General features: G+C 48.8%; 1 protein-coding gene across 1 annotated transcript in view; it reads right to left on the bottom strand.

The window, feature by feature from the left end:
- Positions 1-4,312: 4,312 nt before the first annotated feature.
- Positions 4,313-18,735, bottom strand: part of LOC307100051 (complement C3-like) — a 36,695-nt gene continuing 22,272 nt past the window's right edge. Inside the window, exons 25-41 of the mRNA XM_079772352.1 lie at positions 17,735-17,810; positions 17,268-17,427; positions 16,203-16,301; positions 13,786-13,942; positions 11,690-11,853; positions 9,974-10,132; positions 9,766-9,825; positions 9,561-9,648; positions 9,397-9,448; positions 7,374-7,461; positions 7,176-7,268; positions 6,196-6,301; positions 5,894-5,983; positions 5,592-5,675; positions 4,778-4,861; positions 4,552-4,687; positions 4,313-4,465 (exon numbers count right to left, since the gene is read on the bottom strand). Of these exons, the coding sequence (XP_079628478.1) occupies positions 4,324-4,465; positions 4,552-4,687; positions 4,778-4,861; positions 5,592-5,675; positions 5,894-5,983; positions 6,196-6,301; positions 7,176-7,268; positions 7,374-7,461; positions 9,397-9,448; positions 9,561-9,648; positions 9,766-9,825; positions 9,974-10,132; positions 11,690-11,853; positions 13,786-13,942; positions 16,203-16,301; positions 17,268-17,427; positions 17,735-17,810 (1,838 nt within the window). The 3' untranslated portion in view covers positions 4,313-4,323. The remainder of the gene's footprint in view (positions 4,466-4,551; positions 4,688-4,777; positions 4,862-5,591; positions 5,676-5,893; positions 5,984-6,195; positions 6,302-7,175; positions 7,269-7,373; positions 7,462-9,396; positions 9,449-9,560; positions 9,649-9,765; positions 9,826-9,973; positions 10,133-11,689; positions 11,854-13,785; positions 13,943-16,202; positions 16,302-17,267; positions 17,428-17,734; positions 17,811-18,735) is intronic.

The following is an 18,735-nucleotide window of genomic DNA, read 5'->3' as shown; positions in this document are numbered from 1 at the left end:
TGGTCTTAGGCAACCCTGCTAGCGGTTCTCAACCTGTGGATCGTGACCCTCAGGTTGAGAACAGCTGCTCACCTTCTATCCTCTAGTTAGTGTGACCTTCCTTAGTTATTTATATTTTATTTTATTGAGGTAAAATTCATATATCCTAAAACTAGCCATTTAAAAGCAGGCTGCACAGTGGCATTTAATACATTTACAATGTTGTGCAACTCTATCTAGTTCCAAGACATTTTCAATGCCCCCAGAGGAAACCCCATAGCCATTAAGCAGTTACGTGCCATTCCCCAATCTTCCCAGCCTCTTGCAACCACTACTCTTTGTTTTTGCTCTATCTAATTACCTGTTCTGAATGTTTCATAAAAATGGAATTATGTGATGTGTGGTCTTTGTTCACTGAGTATAAATGTTCCCAAGGTTCATCCACATCATAGTGAGTTTCAGTGCTTTGATCCTTTATTATGGCTGAAGAGTATTCCATTGTGTGGAAGGATCACATTTGTGAATCCATTCATCTGTTCATGTACATTAAGTTGTTTCCACCTCTTGGCTACTGTGCATCATGCTGCTGTGAGCCTGCATGCAAGTATATTTGTAAGGATATCAGGTTTCAATTGTTTGGGGTATATAACTAGAATGGAAATGGCCTGCATTATATTTTTTAACATTTAAGGCACCTCTCATCTCCATCCTGTTTAAATTTTTCAGTGGCCTTCCAGTGTGGCTCAGTGGCTGAGTGTCGACCTATGAACCAGGAGGTCATGGTTGGATTTCCAGTCAAGGTCATGTGCCCGGGTTGCAGCTCCATCCCCAGTGGGTGTGTGCTGGTGGCATCTGGACAATGATTCTCTCTCATCATTGATATATCTATCTCTCTGTCTCCCTCTCCCTCCCTCTCTGAAATCAATAAAAATATATTTACAAAATTAAAAAATATATAAAATCTTTCAATGGCCTCCCATGGAGCTTATTAGCAAAAATAAGCAGGCCAAATGTGGTGGACCTCCTGCTTCTGTACAGCTACAGGAGCAGTTCTCAGGGATGGGACTTTAGTGAGCTGTAGAGACACAGATGGGTGTTCTCCTCTGCCCCTAAACCCCACTCTGCGTCCTTGACCAGCAGCCCACACCTGATCACTGTCCATGCTCTGTGATGGTCACACTGATCACCCCAACATGTTGGAATGTCCTCTGTTTGTGACTGAGTGGGTGAATCTCATTCTGGGGGTGGGTGACTCAACATGTCGCCTTGTGCCTGGCCAGCAATCCAGATGAGAGATCTGGGCCTTTAAGGGACAGGCTGGCTGAGATCTGAAACAGAGAGAGAAACTGGCCTTGGGGGGTCACCCCCACTCCTGCCTCTGCTTAGATTGCCAAGCCTCAGATTGATCACTCTTCATCCAGAGAATGTCTCCAGCAGTGGGCCTCAAGTCACGCCATCACTCCAGTGGCCCATCCCAAGCAAAGAGGGCATGGCAGGGTGGAAGTGCCTTAATAATAGCTCCCATTGTACCTCTCACCCCTCAAAGCCTGAGATATTGACTATCTTGCCCTTTAGAGAAAAAGCTTGCCATCCCCTGAGCTTAGACACTAAGTGGGTGTCACTATCTTGAAGCTCCTGTGCCCTCGCTCACCTTGCAACAGGTATGTCAGGGCCTTTGCATGTACTGTTCCCTCTGCCTGAGACAGTCTTTCCCACGTCTTCCTTGTCATCTATGTCTTGACTCAAGAACCCGCCCCCATCCCCCTCCTTCACAGGAGACTTCCCTGTCCATCTGCATTAGGCAGGGGTTTCTATATCAGATTTACACCTATATTTAATCTGTACCATCTATCTATTTGTATATGGGGAGACAGAGAAACAGATTTATTTTAAGGAGTTGGCTCATGCAATTGTGTGGCTCGGCAAGTTTGAAATCTCCAGTGGGCTACATATTCAGTTGAGTTGACGCAGCATTTAGTCTGAAGGCTAGAATTTCTACACTGCTGTCTTGAATCCCCTTTTATTCAGGAAACCTGATATTTTTTTCTCTTCATCCCTTCAGTATATTGGATGAGACCCCCTACATTATCAAAGGTAAACTGCTTTTTCAAATATCCTCTATAATAAAGAGCTAATATGCAAATTGACCACTCCACACACAAGATGGCCACCCCCTGTGGTCAAAGATGGTCGCACCATGTGGTCAAAGTTGGCCACCCCATGTGGACACAAGATGGCCGTCACAGGATGTCCAGCAGGGGAGGCCAATTGTGGGCGATCAGGCCAGCACGGGCGGGCAGTTGGGGGTGACCAGGCCAGCAGGGGAGTGGTTAGAGGGTAATCAGGCCAGCAGGGGAGCATTTAGACGTCAATCAGGCTATCAGGGGAGTGGTTAGGAGGTGATCAGGCTGGCAGGCAGAAGCGATTAGGGGCAATCAGGTAGGCAGGCAGGCAAGCAGTTGGGAGCCAGCAGTCCTGGATTGTGAGAGGGATGTCCAACTGCCCAATTAAACGGGCAGTCGGAAATCCTTCAGTGGGTCCCGGATTGGAGAGAGTGCAGGCTGGGCTGAGGGACACAATCCCCCACCCCCCCATGCACGAATTTCGTGCCTCTAGTGTGTGTGTGTGTGTGTGTGTGTGTGTGTGTGTGTGTGTATATATATATATATATATATATATATATATATATATATATTAGAGAAGAAGGGAGAGGGAAAAATAGAAACACAGTGATGAGAGAGAATCATTGATCAGCTGCCTCCCACCCCCCTACTGGGAATTGAGCTGCATGTGCCCTGACTGGAATCAAGCTGTGACTTCCTGGTTCGAAGGGCAATGACCAAGCACTGAGCCATACTGGCTGGGCAAAGGTAAACTGCTTTTAAAGTCAACTGACAATAGATGTGAATCCCATTTTTAAAATACCTTCCTAGCTACATTTAGCTGGTGTTTCACCTAACAGCTGGTCTCCATGGCCTGGCTAAGTTCACACAGGACATGAACCATCCCTCATGTAAAAGACCTTTACTGGTGGCCCCATCACAGCCAGGCTTGCTCACATTGCCCTGCTCTCCTTTCATCGCTGTCTAAAATCAACCCTCTGCTGTCTTCAGAATGTTCACAGCCTAGAACCATAGGTGCTCAAGCAACACTAAACCCCATGTGTTAAAGAAATGAGGACAATGGACGCAGGGCAGGAGAAAGGGGAAACAGGCAAGAAAAGAAATGAGAAGATGGACATTGGGGAAGCGGGCAGCGGGCGGATGTCAGCTGGGACAGCTAGTGAGTGATGAGGGTCTTTGAGTGTCCCCTCCATGAAAGTCTCTGGCAAGTGGGGGCTGGAGGAAGCAGGGCTGGGCTGTGAATGTGTTCCCCCACAATCCTGGAAGTCGAAGGTGGGGGTTTCTAGGACCAGGGGCTCTAGGGCCAGGGGGCTGTGCTGGGTGACTTCCAGGATGTAGGGTTTTTTCCATGACGACCGGATCCAGAACCCTGCGCTTGGGTCCCACTCTCAACAGTCTTCGAGGATCTAGAGACTAGATGAGGCCTTTGGAGTCCCAGTTTCACTTTGCAACCAGTAGTTCCACTCAGCCTGGTGGCTGTCATCCCCAACCACCACCTCACTCAGTTCTGGTGATGCTGTGACCTCAACAGCCCCAGCACTCTCTCCTCAACTGCTAACTCATGCCTTCCCCACACTCACTCAGGCTTCCCCAGCAGAAATAACATCCTGCCTGCCCCTTACCGCCCCCTGCTGGGAACAACCTCCCCACTGGGTACTACAGAAGCATTGAGGAGTCTGCTCAGGCCTATCTAGAAAGTGGTTACTGGGAGGTGAGCCTAGAGGACAAAAGGGAATGCAGGTGAGAATGTCATTCGAGATAGTGAACTGTGAATGAGGAGTATGAGAACAGGTGCGGATGCAGGTGAAAATGTAAATAAAGATACAGGTAAGTTTATGGACAGACATGTAGGTGGGGGGCCAGGTGGAGATGCAAAACAATGCAGGTGGGGGTAGTCAAGGATACAGGGAAGAGAGGAGGAAAAGATTCAGATGAGAATGTGGAAAAAATTCAGGTGAGGATGCAGCAAGAAGGCAAGTAAGCAAGTAAGTGAGAACCCAGGTGAGGGGTCAGGGAGCTGCAGGTGAGGGTGGTGAGGGCATCAGTGCCCAGGAGAGAATGCAAATGAGATTCTTGGGGGTTTCAAGTAAGGACTGAGCTGAGATGCAGGTGAGGCAGCTAGGGAACAGGCCATTGCTTTCCCTCTAACAAAAACCCCAGACTTTGGGAGATCACATGGAATACAACTGAAGCTTTATTGGCGTGGAGGATCGGATGGGGGTCAGTTGGGACAGCCAAAGACGATCATGTTCTCTGTGAAGCTGGCCAGGTCCCTGCACAGCTTCTTGTTCTCATCGTCTTGGCATTCGTCCGCTTCAGGCCACAGCTCTACCCAGGTGTCCTTCCCAATGATGTACTTGATGCTGGGGAGGAGGGACACATGGCAGGTCAGGAGGGGTCCTGGAAGGTGGGGTGGGGCGAGCATACAATGAGCAGGGTGGGCACTCACTTGGATTTCTCTCCCCACAGGTCCGAGGAGAGGCCCCATATGAGGTAGTTTTTCCCCTCCTGCATCTTCAGGGCTGCTCTGCACTTGACGTGGCTGATGAACCTGCGCTCCTGTTCAGGCTGTACCTCGTCGGTGCCTGGAGGGGAGAGAAGGACGCTGAGCTGGGGTGGAGGAGGCAGGAGAAGGGAGGGGAAGGCAGCAAGACAGAAGGCAGCCCAGGGCTGACCTGATTTGATGGTCTGCTTGATGACCATTATGTACTCATCAAAATCATCGGACAGCTCCTTCCTGAGCAGGCTGGTCTTGTACACTGCGGGAGGGTCGGGGGGAAGGGGAGGAAAGGTAGGCCAGCATGGGTCATGGGGAGGCTTGACAGCAGGGCACACTACCTGTAAGGGCACAGGTAGGCTTCCCAAGCAGCCACATGAAGCCACACAGGGTCATACAACCACCATCTCACATAGTCACCCACAGCCATGTGCACAGTTACAGCCGCCCACAACTCATCCCATACACAAGGGCAACCATCTCCTACACAGAGCCGCCCACAACTCATCCCATGTCACCTGCAAGCACCATCCCTTACACACAGCCACATATGGTCACAGTCACTCACAACACCATCTCACACATAGTCACCTACAGCCATGCACACAATTGTAGCCACTCACAACTCATCATATACACAGGGACAGCTATGCCTATCCACTGTCACCATCACACAATCATGGCTATTTACAATCACACTCTCAGAGACACACACAACCGCATCTACTCACAAGCACCATTTTTCACAAACTTGCACATACCCAGCCCAGTCATAATCACGGTTCCCCAGCAATCATGGCCTCTAATAAAACACACACTAGTCACCCACAACCATAGCCTGAAACACATGAACCTGTGGCCCCTCACAGCCAGTCACACACACAACCATGACCACACCTGCCATCACATAGTCTCACCCACACAACCACAGCCACACACACCATCACTCACATACAATCACTTGCACGTGCATCTTCCCATCCCCTCCTCACCATAGTCCACTCCTGGCTCACAGGCCTTGTCCAGCCGGTCTTCTGGGGTGACCTGGTCCTCTGAATGGTGCATGAAGCAGCTCTCTGCGGGGTGGGTGGGGAGGGTACATGATCTAAGCTCCACTTCTCACCCAGGACCCACCACCCATGAGTGTGGTCATCCCCAGGCCCATCCCTCTTGGTGTCCCCTGGGTGTGGGCTTTTGGGGCCCCTTGCATCAACATCATGGAAAGGGGTGGGGTGGGGGCGGGCAGGGTATCAAGTGGGCCTGCCCTGCCACTTCCTGGCTCCTGTGCACCCACCCTCAGCACAGCGGCATATTTCATTGTGGCAGATTTTGCTCAGCAGTCCATCTTCCTTCTCCGGGTGGTAGAACCGGGTACAAGTCTCATCTGTGGGCAGAGGAAGTGGGAGGCGTTAGAGAGCTAAGGCCTCCACCCAAGACCATGCCTGTGGGGCTCAGATTCCCAACTCCAGTCCCTCAGACCTGGAGATTCTAGGTCCTGAACCCTGGGACTCCCAGGTCCCCAATCACCAAGCCCTGGGACCCCATCTTATAGAACCTTGGGGTCCTCAGACCCCAGACCTGAGGTTGGCTACTCACCCAGGTTGTAATAGGAGTACACCTTGACTGCCCCCGGCTGGATAAGCCCCACATTAAAGTATTGGTGAACTTTGAAGGATATACAGTCCTCTTGATCATGTGAGATCTGAAAAAAGGAGGAGGTAAGTCAGTGGGGCGACATGGGAGAGAGTCCAGCATAAGGAGAAATGGGGGACCAAGGAGGGATCTGCATGGAGTGGATAGGTGGGGGGTGAGGAGTGGCAAAGATTAATGAGCAGGTCAACAAATCTGTTTTCCTTTTCTCCAAAGCTCATGGCTAGATTACACTTCTCAGCCTCCCTTTCCATTTGGTGTGACCATGAATTTGAATTCTGGCCAATGAATTGCTATCTGTGCCCCTACAAACATCCCATGGTTATCAATACTGCACTGTGTATTTGAAAGCTGCTAAGATAGTAAATCTTAAAAGATCTTACCACACACACACACACACACACACACACACACACACACACACACACGTTAAAACTATGAGGTGGTACATGTGCTAACTAACCTTACTATGGTCATCATTTTCCAAAGTACATGTATCCAATCATTGCATTGTATGCCTTAAACTTACACAGTGTTATATGCCAATTACATCTCAATAAATCTGGGAAAATAAATGAGAAAGGAAAAAAGGAAGGAAGGAAGGAAGGAAGGAAGGAAGGAAGACATGTATGTATATGTGGTAGACATGTATATTTGGAGGAAATTGCTAACAATTAATTAATCTGAGTAAAGGGTGTGTGGAACTTTTTATAGTGTTCTACAATTGCTCTGTAGGGTTGGAATTCCATAAAAATTTAAAGTACAAAAATGAAAATGAAAAAATGTTTTTTAAAAACCCATCTCTTGCACAACCAATCCTCTTTTCTTCTAGAAGGAATGGATCAAGCAGAGGACTCTAAGACAAAGACCAATAGAGAAGGAAAAGGCCAGCGACCTATGGGTCAAGGTCCCAATGGAAGCCTCACCTTGTTCAGGTAGATGATTAGGGTGTTCTTGTTGGAGAAGGCCTTGTTGTCCAACTCGAACTTCGAGATGTACCTGTCAGTGCCACTGCTCAGCTGGAGGAGGGAAGAGCTTGTGAAAATCCCTTCCTTCCCTCAGCCTCTTCCAGACCCCAGGCTCCTTCCCACTAATCCTAGCCCCTGAGCCCAGGATTTTCACACCTGCTTGAGGTCAGCAGTGTCGGGAGCAAAGCCAGTCATCATGGATATATCCAGGATGGACATAGTGGCATCCTGGTCTCCCAGGTACCTGGATGGGGAATGGAGAGAGGGTTTGAGTCCCAGGTGGGGTTATTCCTAGGGGTCAGTGCCTGGACAAGGGAGTCTGATCAGTGACTGAGGATTCTGGTTCCCACACAGCAGCATAGAGGATGTCAGATCTTAGGAAACACCCCCCACACACACACACAGGGGAATAAAGGAAAGATGTGTGATGGTTAAGGCAAAGAACTGCTCAGCCTCTGAAGCCCAACTACATGGGTTCACATCCCAGCTCTATGTGACATTTGATGAGTCACTTCACTTCTTCTGGCCTCAGTTCTTCTAGAAAATGAAGACAAGAGTACAGGCAGGTCTCACTGCGTGATTCCATTATCTCGGTCTAGTTTAATAATAACAGTCCCTCAGCAACACGGTCTAATCCCAGTACCACAATATATTAATGAGTAAATGCCTAATGGACAAATCTAGTTGCCAGCTCTTCAGTCCACCCATCACTACATAAACAAATGAGCATTACAATCAATGGCCAATCACATCACTTCTTTCAAAGTCTGTCAGTGATGGGTCACCGCACACTCATCATTCAAGCACGTGTGTGGCAGTGTCACTTCCTTCTCTCTCGGTAAAAAAAAAAAAAAAACAAAAACAAACAAAAAAAAAACACCATGTGAGATTTTACCAAAATGGATAATTGAAAGGGAATCGCCAGCAAAGATGAAAGTGCAGCACAGAAATGAGAGTGGTAACACCGGGAGTGAAATTTCAGCAGCACCTAAATGGAGCCAGAGAAGAATCAGCAGATGGTGGGAATGTGGACCTGCTGCCCTTGGAGAGACCATCATGGGGCCAGAGGCACTTAGTGAAGGCAAGGGCATCAACATCAATGAAGAAAGTGGCTGTGGCCAAAAATGATGTCCCAGAGGAAGTGACACTGGCAGGACACTTCACTGTGAAGGAACTCTTAAATACCTGGTGACAACGAAAGCTCAGAGGATTACATGTGGGAAGTTGCCCTAAACTTAGAAGGGAACATGACACTTCACAGCGTCACAGAGCAGATGCTGGCTCCATATCGTAAGTGCTACAGAGAAGAAGGGAGGCACTGTTCAAACCACAGGGCCTTGGATAAGTGCTTCGCAAAAAATCAAAACCCACTTCAGTCTCAATGTTCTGACATGTTACTTTTTAATTGATTTCAGAGAGGAAGGGAGAGATAAGATAGAAACATCAATGATGAGAGAGAATAATTGATTGGTTGCCTCCTGCACGCCTCCTACTGGGGGCGGAATTGAGCCTGCAAGCCGGGTATCTGCCCTTGGTTGGAATCAAAGCAGGTTCCCTTTAATCTACAGGCCAAAGCTCTATCCACTGAGCCAAACCGGCTAGGGTACAATGTTCTGACCTTTTAAATGACAGTGCACTACAAAAATACTCGTCTTAACTATACTTTTCATTACTCTATACTTTTATAACTGCCTATATGAGAGTTTTCAATGTTGTGATAAAAAAAATAATAATATAAGCCCATCCAGTGTGGCTCAGCCAGGAGGTCACGGTTCAATTCCTGGTCAGGGAACAAGCCCTGGTTGAGGACTCTATCCCCAGTAGGGGGTGTACAGGAGGCAGCCAATCAATGATTCTCATCATTGATGTTTCTATCTCTCTCCCCCTCTCCCTTCCTCTCTGAAAGAAATAAAAATTTAAAAATAATAATAATGTAAAATTCCTGTAACAATTTTAATCTTCCTCATTGATTATCAACATCACTTCACCGTCTCAGCTTATGTGGTCACGGCTAGTCTCACACCACCATGCCGTGCTGTCTACCTCCTGGAGGGGGCTCAGCACAGCACTACACACACAACACATTCCCAGAGAGTGGTAGGTACCTCGGATGTTATTTACAGGAAGTCTTGCTAGAGAGAGGGATGAGCAAGATGAACCTCAGTGACGCATCTCTTACCTGGTACAGATGTTGAGTAACATGGTGCTCTTGGCGTCCTGAGGCTTCTTCACTAGAAACACAGAAGACAGAAGGATGGAGGGCTGGGTCCTGATTCAGGAGCTGGGCAGACACTAGAATGGCAGTGGGGGAAGGGTGCCAGAGAGGGTCTTTATTCCTTCTACCTTCAGGGGCTGGTTGTAGGTTAACCCTGAGACTGAACTTCTTGCAAGGGGATCCGCCTTTGGTCTTGGCCTGGTACATTGTCACCACCTGGAGCGATGGCAGGGGAGATGAGGTGTCAGCACACTTGACTTGGGAAGGAGATGGTCCCTCTGGGGCAGCAGGGCTGAGAGAAGGTGGTGAGCAGGGGTGGGCTCTGGTCCTTACCGACAAGGTGCCTTGTCCTTTCCCTTTAGCTGTTAATGTGAAGTTCTCATTTTCCTTAGTCTGCAGGGAGTGGGGAGAGAAGAGAAGGTGTTGGGAGCCAAGCCTTCGCCCGGCTGCAATGGTCACCACCTTCCCTCCCTCCTGCCTCCTGCAGACTCTGACTGGAATGGAGGATGAGAGTGACAAGGGTTTGGCCAAGCAGCTGTACCGTTTCTGATCGCAGGAGACTAGCGGATTCCCAGAGGATGCGGTGTGTGACCGCAGAGCTGCGGCTGGGCAGGTTAATGGACACATCCAGATTCAGATCCTCATGGTCAGGGACATCCTTCTGGTATTGGGCCAAGGCTTGGAACACCATGAAAGTGGCCTAGAACCCATGAGAGAAAAAGAGGGTGATTTGAGAGACTAAGAAAGCAGTCAGAACCTGCTGGGGGATGAAAAGTTTCAGCTTTGAGCTGGGCCACTGAGACTGTGGCCTAAAATGCACCAGAGGGGGTGAGAATAAGAATGGGGGTTGTTATATACTGAGGACATGTTCAAGAACTCTCTCAGTGAGAGAGGCTCAGTCTAGGGCTTGCTGACACTAAGACTGTGACCTAGAAGGGACCAGAGGGCACAACGCTAAGACTGGGAGTCGTTAGACACTGAGGACATCTCCTAGAATTTGCCAAAGGACAGAGGCTTACACAAGAGTGTGGAGACACTGAGCATGTCTAGATACATGAGAAAATGCAGGCGTAAGAATGGAGGTCTAATATGCCTAGCCCATGGACACTGGCAATAAGGTAGTGAAGACTTGGGGGTGGGTGGTAAGGGCTGGGAGGAGAAGGAAATGGGGTAGAGGGGGAGGGAGATATGTGTAGTACTATCAACAATAAAAATATATATTTAAAAATAATAATAAATAAATAAATACAATGAAAACGTGCCAACAGCTGCTACCAAAAAAAAAAAAAAAAATGACTGAAGTTCTAGCAACACTGCGAATGTGGTCTAGACCCATCCAGAGAATAGTCTAACAAAGGGGTTTGGAGACACTGAGAATGTATCTAGAAAATATTTGTGAGTAAATAATAAAATTGGAACCTGGGGACACTGAGAATATAATCTAGAATCCAAAAAGTGACACTGAGCCCTAGCCAGGTGGCTCAGTTGGTTGAATCATCATCCCATGCACCGAAAGTTTGCAGGTTCCATCCCCGGTCAAGGCACAGATGGGAAGCAACACATCGATGTTTCTCTCTCATATCAATGTGTTGTTGTTTTTTCTCTATCTCCCTTCTTCTCTCTCTCAAATCAATAAACATCTTTTTGGATGAGGATGTTTTAAAAAATCTGAGAATGCCACCAGAGAGAAAGGGGATCAAACTGAAGCCTGAGGTTGTTAGACTTGAGGTTACTGAAACCATGGTCTAGAACCCAGCAGGGAGAGATGCAGGCTTTGATAATACTCTAGAAAACTGAGAACATGGTCTAGAACCCACAGTGAGACAAGATAACACTGGGAGCCTCGTGGAACTGAGTGCATGGTCTAGAACCCGCCAGAGGGAGAGATGGACTTGATGATTCCCGGTAATAATTCAGAATTGCTCTAGAACCCACCAGTGGAACAGGATAAGATGGCAGGCCTGGTGGAACTGGAAACATGGTCTAGAACTCATCAGAGAGAGGCTCACCCCTGAACCTGGGCCTTGAGAACGTCATTTGGACACCAGGAGGGAAAGAGGGCTCAGAACACAGCTTGGGGCATCCAGAATTTATTCTAGAATCTATAGATAAATTTGCAACAAAAATAAAACAAAAACCTGATTTCTCAACTTCATTCCAATCAACTGCCTCTCTTGGTCTCAGCATCTTATCAGGGAGGCCAGTCAGGCCAGAGGAGGTAAGGATGCATTTGCATGGGGAATGTGGGACCACTTGCCTGGGTGGAGCCATAGCCACCTCCGTAGTATCTCTGCTCATTGAGCCAGCGCACGACAGGAGGTACAGAGTCAAAGTCTTTGAGCAGCAGCAGAGCCAACAGAGCATAGGATGTGGCCTCCACGTTGTAGAGCTTCTGGCCAGGCTCCTCCCAGCGGTTCTTATCTACAAGAGAGAATAACAACCCCCAGGCTCACTTCCCTGTCCAGAGAAAGCTCAGAAAAAAGACTTGTATGAGACCTCGTCATGTTCAGGTGTCCTGGCCCACATGTGTGGCTTTCAGTCTGCTGGTTCCTGCCTTACTCTCTTCCCTCATCAACCTCACTTTTCCATTTGAATTCTGAACTGCAGACCCTCCGACCTATGGGAGCTGATTCCTACGTTTGCCTTGTTCATTCTTACTTCTGAGCCTTTGCATATCCTGTTCTCCTGTCTTGAAGCACCTTTTCCTCCACCTACCCCTGGTTATTCTTATCCACCCGCACAATGTGGCTTCAATAGCACCCAAGACAGAGTGAGACCCTTCCTTCTGTCTCTTAAAGCATCCTGTGCTTCTCCTGTCCCAGTACTATGATGCTCTACAGAAATCGATTAACTCATTTCTTTCCTCAACTGGAACGTGGGGCCATGATGGCAGGGGCTGTGCCATATTCACTGTGATGTCCCAAGTGCCTAAGAAAGTACTCATGACAGAGACAGTCACCAAGAACCATCCCCTCCTCTTCCTGGGCACAGAGTTGGACTACATCTCCCAGAGGCCTTTGCAGGTAGGTAGGGCCACATAACTGAGCTCTGGCTAATAGAATGTGCAGAGCAATTGATGGGGCCCCTTCCATGGCTGGTCTACCTCCCTTGCACAGTCCTCCTGTTTCCCCTTCTGCTTTAAGAGAAGGGATTCCGAGGCCCTGAGGTGGCAGAGCCATGAGAAGATAGAGCCTGGATCCCTGCATCACTGTATAGAGGAGAGCTGTCCACCAACTTGGGACCCCCCGCACTGCGCTGTTTCTTACACAGCAAGACACCAACTTCTGTGTGTGAAACTACTTCAGTACACACTCAGATATGTTACAGAGGTGAGCATAAACCTGATAAGGTGTCATCACTTGAACCAGTGATTAAGTGCTCACGAGGTGCTACTTATGTGCTAAAATTCCTGTGTCATTATCTTATCTAGTCCTAATAACCCTTAAAATAATGGTAATCCTATATAATAAAGAGGTAATATGCAAATTGACCATCACACTGTCACAAGATGGCAGCATCCACAGGGGTGTTGGGGTGGGGGGCAAGCCCGGCCGCTCCTGGCACCTGCTGCCAGAGTCCCCTCAGCCCTGCCGGATCCCTTGGGTCCTCCTGCACTCCCCACTCACTGAAGATCTGGCAAGCAGGGCCAGCCAAGGTGCAGGCAAACCTCAGATGTCAGCTGCCTAGTCTCCCAGGGCCGGCCTAAGGTAAGCCTTGGATGGCGGCTGCCCAGCTGCCCAGGGCACGCCTGAGGCTCAGGTAACCAGGGCCGGCCAAGGCTTGCGCTGCCAGCAGTGGCAGCAGCAGAGGTGTGATGGGGGCATCACCTTCCCCTGATCACCTGGGTCACCTCCCACCCTTGAGGGCTTCCAGACTGTGAAAGGGGACAGGCCGGGCTGAGAGACCCCGCCTCCAGTGCATGAATTTTCATGCACCGGGCCTCTACTGTTATTAATAATACTAAAGGCACTAACAACATTAGTGCTAGATCTCTTACTATGTGCTAGACCTTCTTCTACCTGCATCACTCATTTAATCTTCGTACCAATCTTGTGATGTCGGTATCGTTTTATACACAATGTGGATTGTACAAGATCACACAGTGAGAATGTGGCTGAGGGTGATTTGATTTTGAACTTGAATCTGTCTGATGTCAGAGCCCATGTCCTTGCTCCTGTGTCATAGCAAGTACTCAACAATACTTGTTGAATCATGCAATGGACCTTTCATGTCACTTACAATGAGGACTTTCACTCATCCCCGCTCAGCTTGGAGCCATGCAGCCCAGCTTAAGATGGCCACCCTCAACCCCCAGCCACGTATCTCTCCTTACCCCGCCAGGCTGCCTCTCACCTGTGGCTGCTTTCAGAAATGTGTCGAGGAGAGGGCCCTCCAGCTTGCCCAACTGGGCCAGGGCATAGCCAGCAATGGCCACAGCATATGGTCTCTTCAAGTTCCTGTATTGTGCTTGAAGGAATTCTCCAGCCTTATTGATGCTGCCCCCAAGGCTCTATGAGAAAAAGATTGGGTACTCTGGTCAGGTGGGCACTGCTGCCCCAGAGAGCTGGCAAGGATCACATAATCACCACTTCCTGGGCACTATGTTTCTGGCTTGGTACATATTTGTCTTGTATCTGTCTATTTTTAAGGGTTCCCCAGACAGTTTAGCCACTGTGCACTGCTCTGTTACTGAGTACCTATCATGTTCCTGGTGCAGTCTGTATACCAGTGGTGTGCTAGTAAATATTTCATAACCAGTTGTCTAGTCAGTGCAGGAGGTGGGAGATAGGGAAGCTGGTTTATTGATTGCCAGTGACTGTGGTGTAAATACCTCTGCCATAGCAAATTTCAAGCTACCAGTGTGACATACCTTAACACAGAGTGGGAAATAGATGCCCCAAATAGGCACCCAGGGTTAGCACACCACTGGGTCCACCTATTATCTAATCATCATCATCACTGTAGCTAACACTTACTATGTGCCAGTCACATATCCACTCATTTCATCTCAAAATCCTATGAGGTAGGTTTTATTTTCATCATCATCCCTACTGCACAGAGGAGAATACTGAGACCCATAAGATGAGGTGCAGAGGCAGATATGCTTTAAAGAGTTTGCTGATTTTTATAGTGTAAATACAACCATGGCTGATTTCAGCCTACCAGCATGGAGTCACTGACTGTAGAATTGGGAAGAGATTATATAGTATGTCCACCATATAGATACGGCAGACATAAATAACCTCAAGAACATGGATAATCATAAAAGGTAGTAAAATAATTAAGAAATGATGAGTTTTGAGGGTTTACTACCTTTGTTGTTGTTTTTTTCTTAATTGATTTTTAGGGAGAGAGAGGCAGCGAGAGAAAGAGGGATCAATTTGTTGTTCCACCTGGCTATACATTCATTGGTTGTTTCTTGTATGTGCCCCAACTGGAGATCGAACTGCACCTTGGCATAATGGGATGATGCTCCAACCAACTGAGCTACCTGGCCAGGGCTACTACCTTTGTTTTTATGTGTAGTGTTTAGTTTAATTTATTTAAAGGTACGTTTATATACTTTAATATTTAATAATGATTGCATTCAACCATCAACTTGCAATATTCCTGGAATACTAACCATTGGTTTTATCAAGCTAATTCCAGCAAGCTCTTTATTTGAACCCCAGCAGTCTAGTTCCACAGCTTACACCATCCTCCGTTATAAAGGTGCTGTGTTGTAGGAGAAAATGTCACCATGTTGTAGTAGAAACTAATCCTATTGCCTGCCCTCTGTTCTCCTATATCCACCCTTGACTTTTGTAGGACCTTCTCCTTCCTGTCACTGACATGGCCACATTGGAACAGTCATATTTGCCCAGGAAGACTTACTTTCTGGTCTCAGCTCATTGATCCAGGAGTGATCACCTGACCCAGGCTGAGCCAATCAGAATCCTTTCCTAAGAATCTGGAAGATCTAGCCTTGGTCTAGGAATTTCCCCAAGGAAGGCAATTATGTCCTGCCAGGTAGGCTGGATGGCAGGAAAGCTGAATTATTGGGCAAAAGGGGCATGAAGGACACGGGAAAGAGGAACAAAGCACCCTGGTCGAGTCCCCAAGGTTCCTTTCATCCTTGCACTTGATAAATTCTTAGATTCTTAAAGTTACCCCCCCCCCCCCCCCGCATCTACAGGGTGGGGCAAAAGTAGGTTTATAGTTGTTTGTACATAAAATAATACAAGAATTAATGAATAATAAGACAACAATAAACTCTGAGTTATGCATACTCAACAGTAAACCTACTTTTGCCCCACCCTGTGTTTTTGCATAATGTAGCTCACATGTGTGTTACATCTAGAACAACTTAGAGAGTCCTAAAAAATACAAAAATTATTATACCCATTTTACATTTGCACACACTTAGGCCCAGGAAAGGCAAGTGCGTGAGAGTTATGATCTAAATTTAGATCTATCTGACCCCATTCCCCCAGAGTTGTCTCTTTTCTACCATGATTTCTTTCAAATCTGCAAGTTTGAATCAGAAAGACCTGTGTTCCCCTTGGTCTTAAAGGTCACAGCCGTCCTCTCCTCCCTCTCTTTTCTTGGGTCCTGAGGAGGGAGAAGCAGCTGGTGAAGTTGGGATCCTGGAGTCCCCCACTTGGAAAGCTAAAGTTCAAGCAACCCATTCTCAAAACGCAGGACAAAGCACATGCCAATTATAGAACCTCCACGATGGCTGTGCCTGCGGAGGAGGGGGAGAGGGCGGGGGAGAGGGAGGGCACACTTACGTTGACCTGTCCCTCGCAAATATCTTTAGCCTCCTGCAGCGCGATGAGAACGAAGGCTGTGAGGGACACATCTTTCTCCTCAGCATGCCTGTAGCCACCCTAGAATGTGGAGCAGGAAGTAAGGATGGGGTCACCTGTGTGCCCCACATGTCAACCACTCTGCTCCCTGTAGGGTCAGCGCGGCAGGGCAGGGGTGGGTCTCTCCCCAGTGTCTCACAGGAGGGCCATACTCTAGTAGTCATTCATTCACTCACTCATTCTGTAAATGTTGCTGGTGCTGTGGGTAAGATGGCTCCAGCCCTCATGGAGCTCCCCATCTCATAGGGAGACAGGCATGAGCCAACCAGCTCATCAACAGATATATCGTTACAAACTGATGAGTGCTGCGCAGTGAGCATCGATAGTGGGGGAGTGTCTATGTCAGGGAAGTTGGAAAGGTGTCCCCGAGGGATGACAGGTGGAGCCACAATCTGAAGAGTGAGTAGGACTCAACTCTCAAAGAGGGCAGTGGGAACATGCCAGGCAGTGGGAACAGCATGTGCAAAGGCCCTGTGTCCAGGAGCAAGGTGCCAGGCAGTACAGTGGAATGTGGAGAGGTAAGGCTGTGAGGCTGGAAGCCCGAAAGGTCAGGCTGAAGCCGTGGTTCGCTCATGTGAGCACACGTCAGCATTACCTGGAGTCAGGGCTTATTAAAACCCCAATTCCTAGATGCCACCCTGAAAGTTTCTGACTCATGCATCTGGGATCCAGCCCAAGAAGGTCCATTTCTAACAAACTTGCAGCTGATGCTGATGCTGTTGGCCTGGAGATCGGAGTTTGAGAACCACAATTCTAAGGACTTCTCAGGTTTTTATCAAAGCAATGGGAGCTAGGGAACTTCCATTTTGCACTGGACTCTGAGGTCTCTGGTTTTTGCAAAGGAGAAGTGACCATCGTGGCTCCTTTATTTCTCGGTCCATCCCACGCTGGGAATTGGGCAAATGGCAGACGGAGCCTGTCTCCTGTCCATGCTGGGGCACTCAGGCACTCCTCTCCCCCAGCCTGCCCTGAATCCCGGCCTCTTACAATCATTTCTTGGTGTATCACGGGCCCATCTTCCTGGAAGACTCCATCAGGCCTCTGCTTCTCCAGGATCAACCACTTGACAGCCCCACAGAGGACTTCGGAGTCAATGGCGATGAGGTTGGCGGCCAGAGAGAAGACCTTGACCACGTAGGCTGTCAGCCTGGGGTTGGGCACAGAGCATGAGCCAATTGGCTCTGAATCCAGAGACTGCCATCCCAGCCAAAAAAGGGAGCGGAGAGGGACGGGGCTGCTCAGGGGTGCCCAGTTTCCCATGTCAGGTCTCAGGACCCAATGTTGCATGTAGGCAGTGCTTAGTGATGGTAGGTCACTCAGCTAGTGGGACCTTGACTCTGAAGGAGGAGGGGTCCAGAGGCACAGGGCTGTGTGGGGGAAGCCAGCCTAGATCACCCCAGGCCAGGACCCAGGACCTGCTGAGTGTGTGCAAGGCCAAGGATGGGCAGGCTCACCATGTGCTGGACTTCATATGCAGGAAGGCCGCAAAGGCCTTGTTGGGTTGTCTGAAGGCCAGTTGCTGCGTGTACCCTGCAGGGAAGAGAGAAGTGTCACTGGGGGAGTGAGGGCTGAGTGGAGGCAGTGGCTGGTGTGGGTATGCCAGGAAGGAGAGAGGCTTAGAGAGGGAACAAGGATTCTGTGAAGGAGGAAGGTGAGGTTCAGAGAGGAAAAAGAGGGCTCAGGACCAGGAGGAATGTCTGGAGGGGAGGGGAGCTTATAGGGTGGAGGGACACTGAAAGGGTGCGGGGATCAGAGAGAGGAGGGGTAAGGGCTTCTGTGGGAAAATTCATGGGGCCTCCCTATAAGGGCACTGGATAGACGGGCCTTGAAAAGGGTCTGTCTCTAACTGGTGTTCTTATTCCAAGGCAGCTGCGTGATTGCCTGTCCTTGGAAAGGGGTCACATGAATGTTATTTAAGCAAACTGTAATAGTAACAGATATTGAAATTAAGTGTTTTTGGAGTGAACTTTGCTCAAGGAAGATTGGATTGAGAGTCCATGTCTCAAGGATTGCTTTGTCTCCACAAGGAGGTGCGTGTGGCTCGCTGCCCAGACCTATAGCAGGACGCCTGGGAGTTCGGGAGGGGAGCCAAAATTTGGGATATAAATGTACTGCTCTCTGAGAATAAACTTGCCTTCAACAGCATCACTGTTGTTGGTCCTCCTGACCCCCGCTTTTGCTTCTCTCTCTTTCTTTTTCCTCGTCACCGTCTCCTACTTTCAGGATTACCCTGTTCTCTGTCAGAGCAGGTCTCCGACAGGCTTCTCAGAGGAGAGGGGGTTCAGAGAGAAAAGGGCTCTCAGGGGGGTTCAGTGGGAGAGGGAACTCCGAGGGACCAGGGTCTCAAAGAGGGGAGAGCAGGAGGTCTCAGAGAAGGGGCGGGGCCTCAAGGGGGTGGGGCCTCAAGAGGGGGTGTGGCATCAAGGGGGTGGGGCCTCAGAGGGTTGGGGCCTCA

Source organism: Cnephaeus nilssonii (assembly GCF_951640355.1).
Source record: "Cnephaeus nilssonii genome assembly, chromosome: 5".
NCBI lineage: Eukaryota > Metazoa > Chordata > Mammalia > Chiroptera > Vespertilionidae > Cnephaeus > Cnephaeus nilssonii.
Note: the sequence above shows the minus strand (reverse complement) of the source record. Positions and strands in the feature narration are given on the sequence as shown.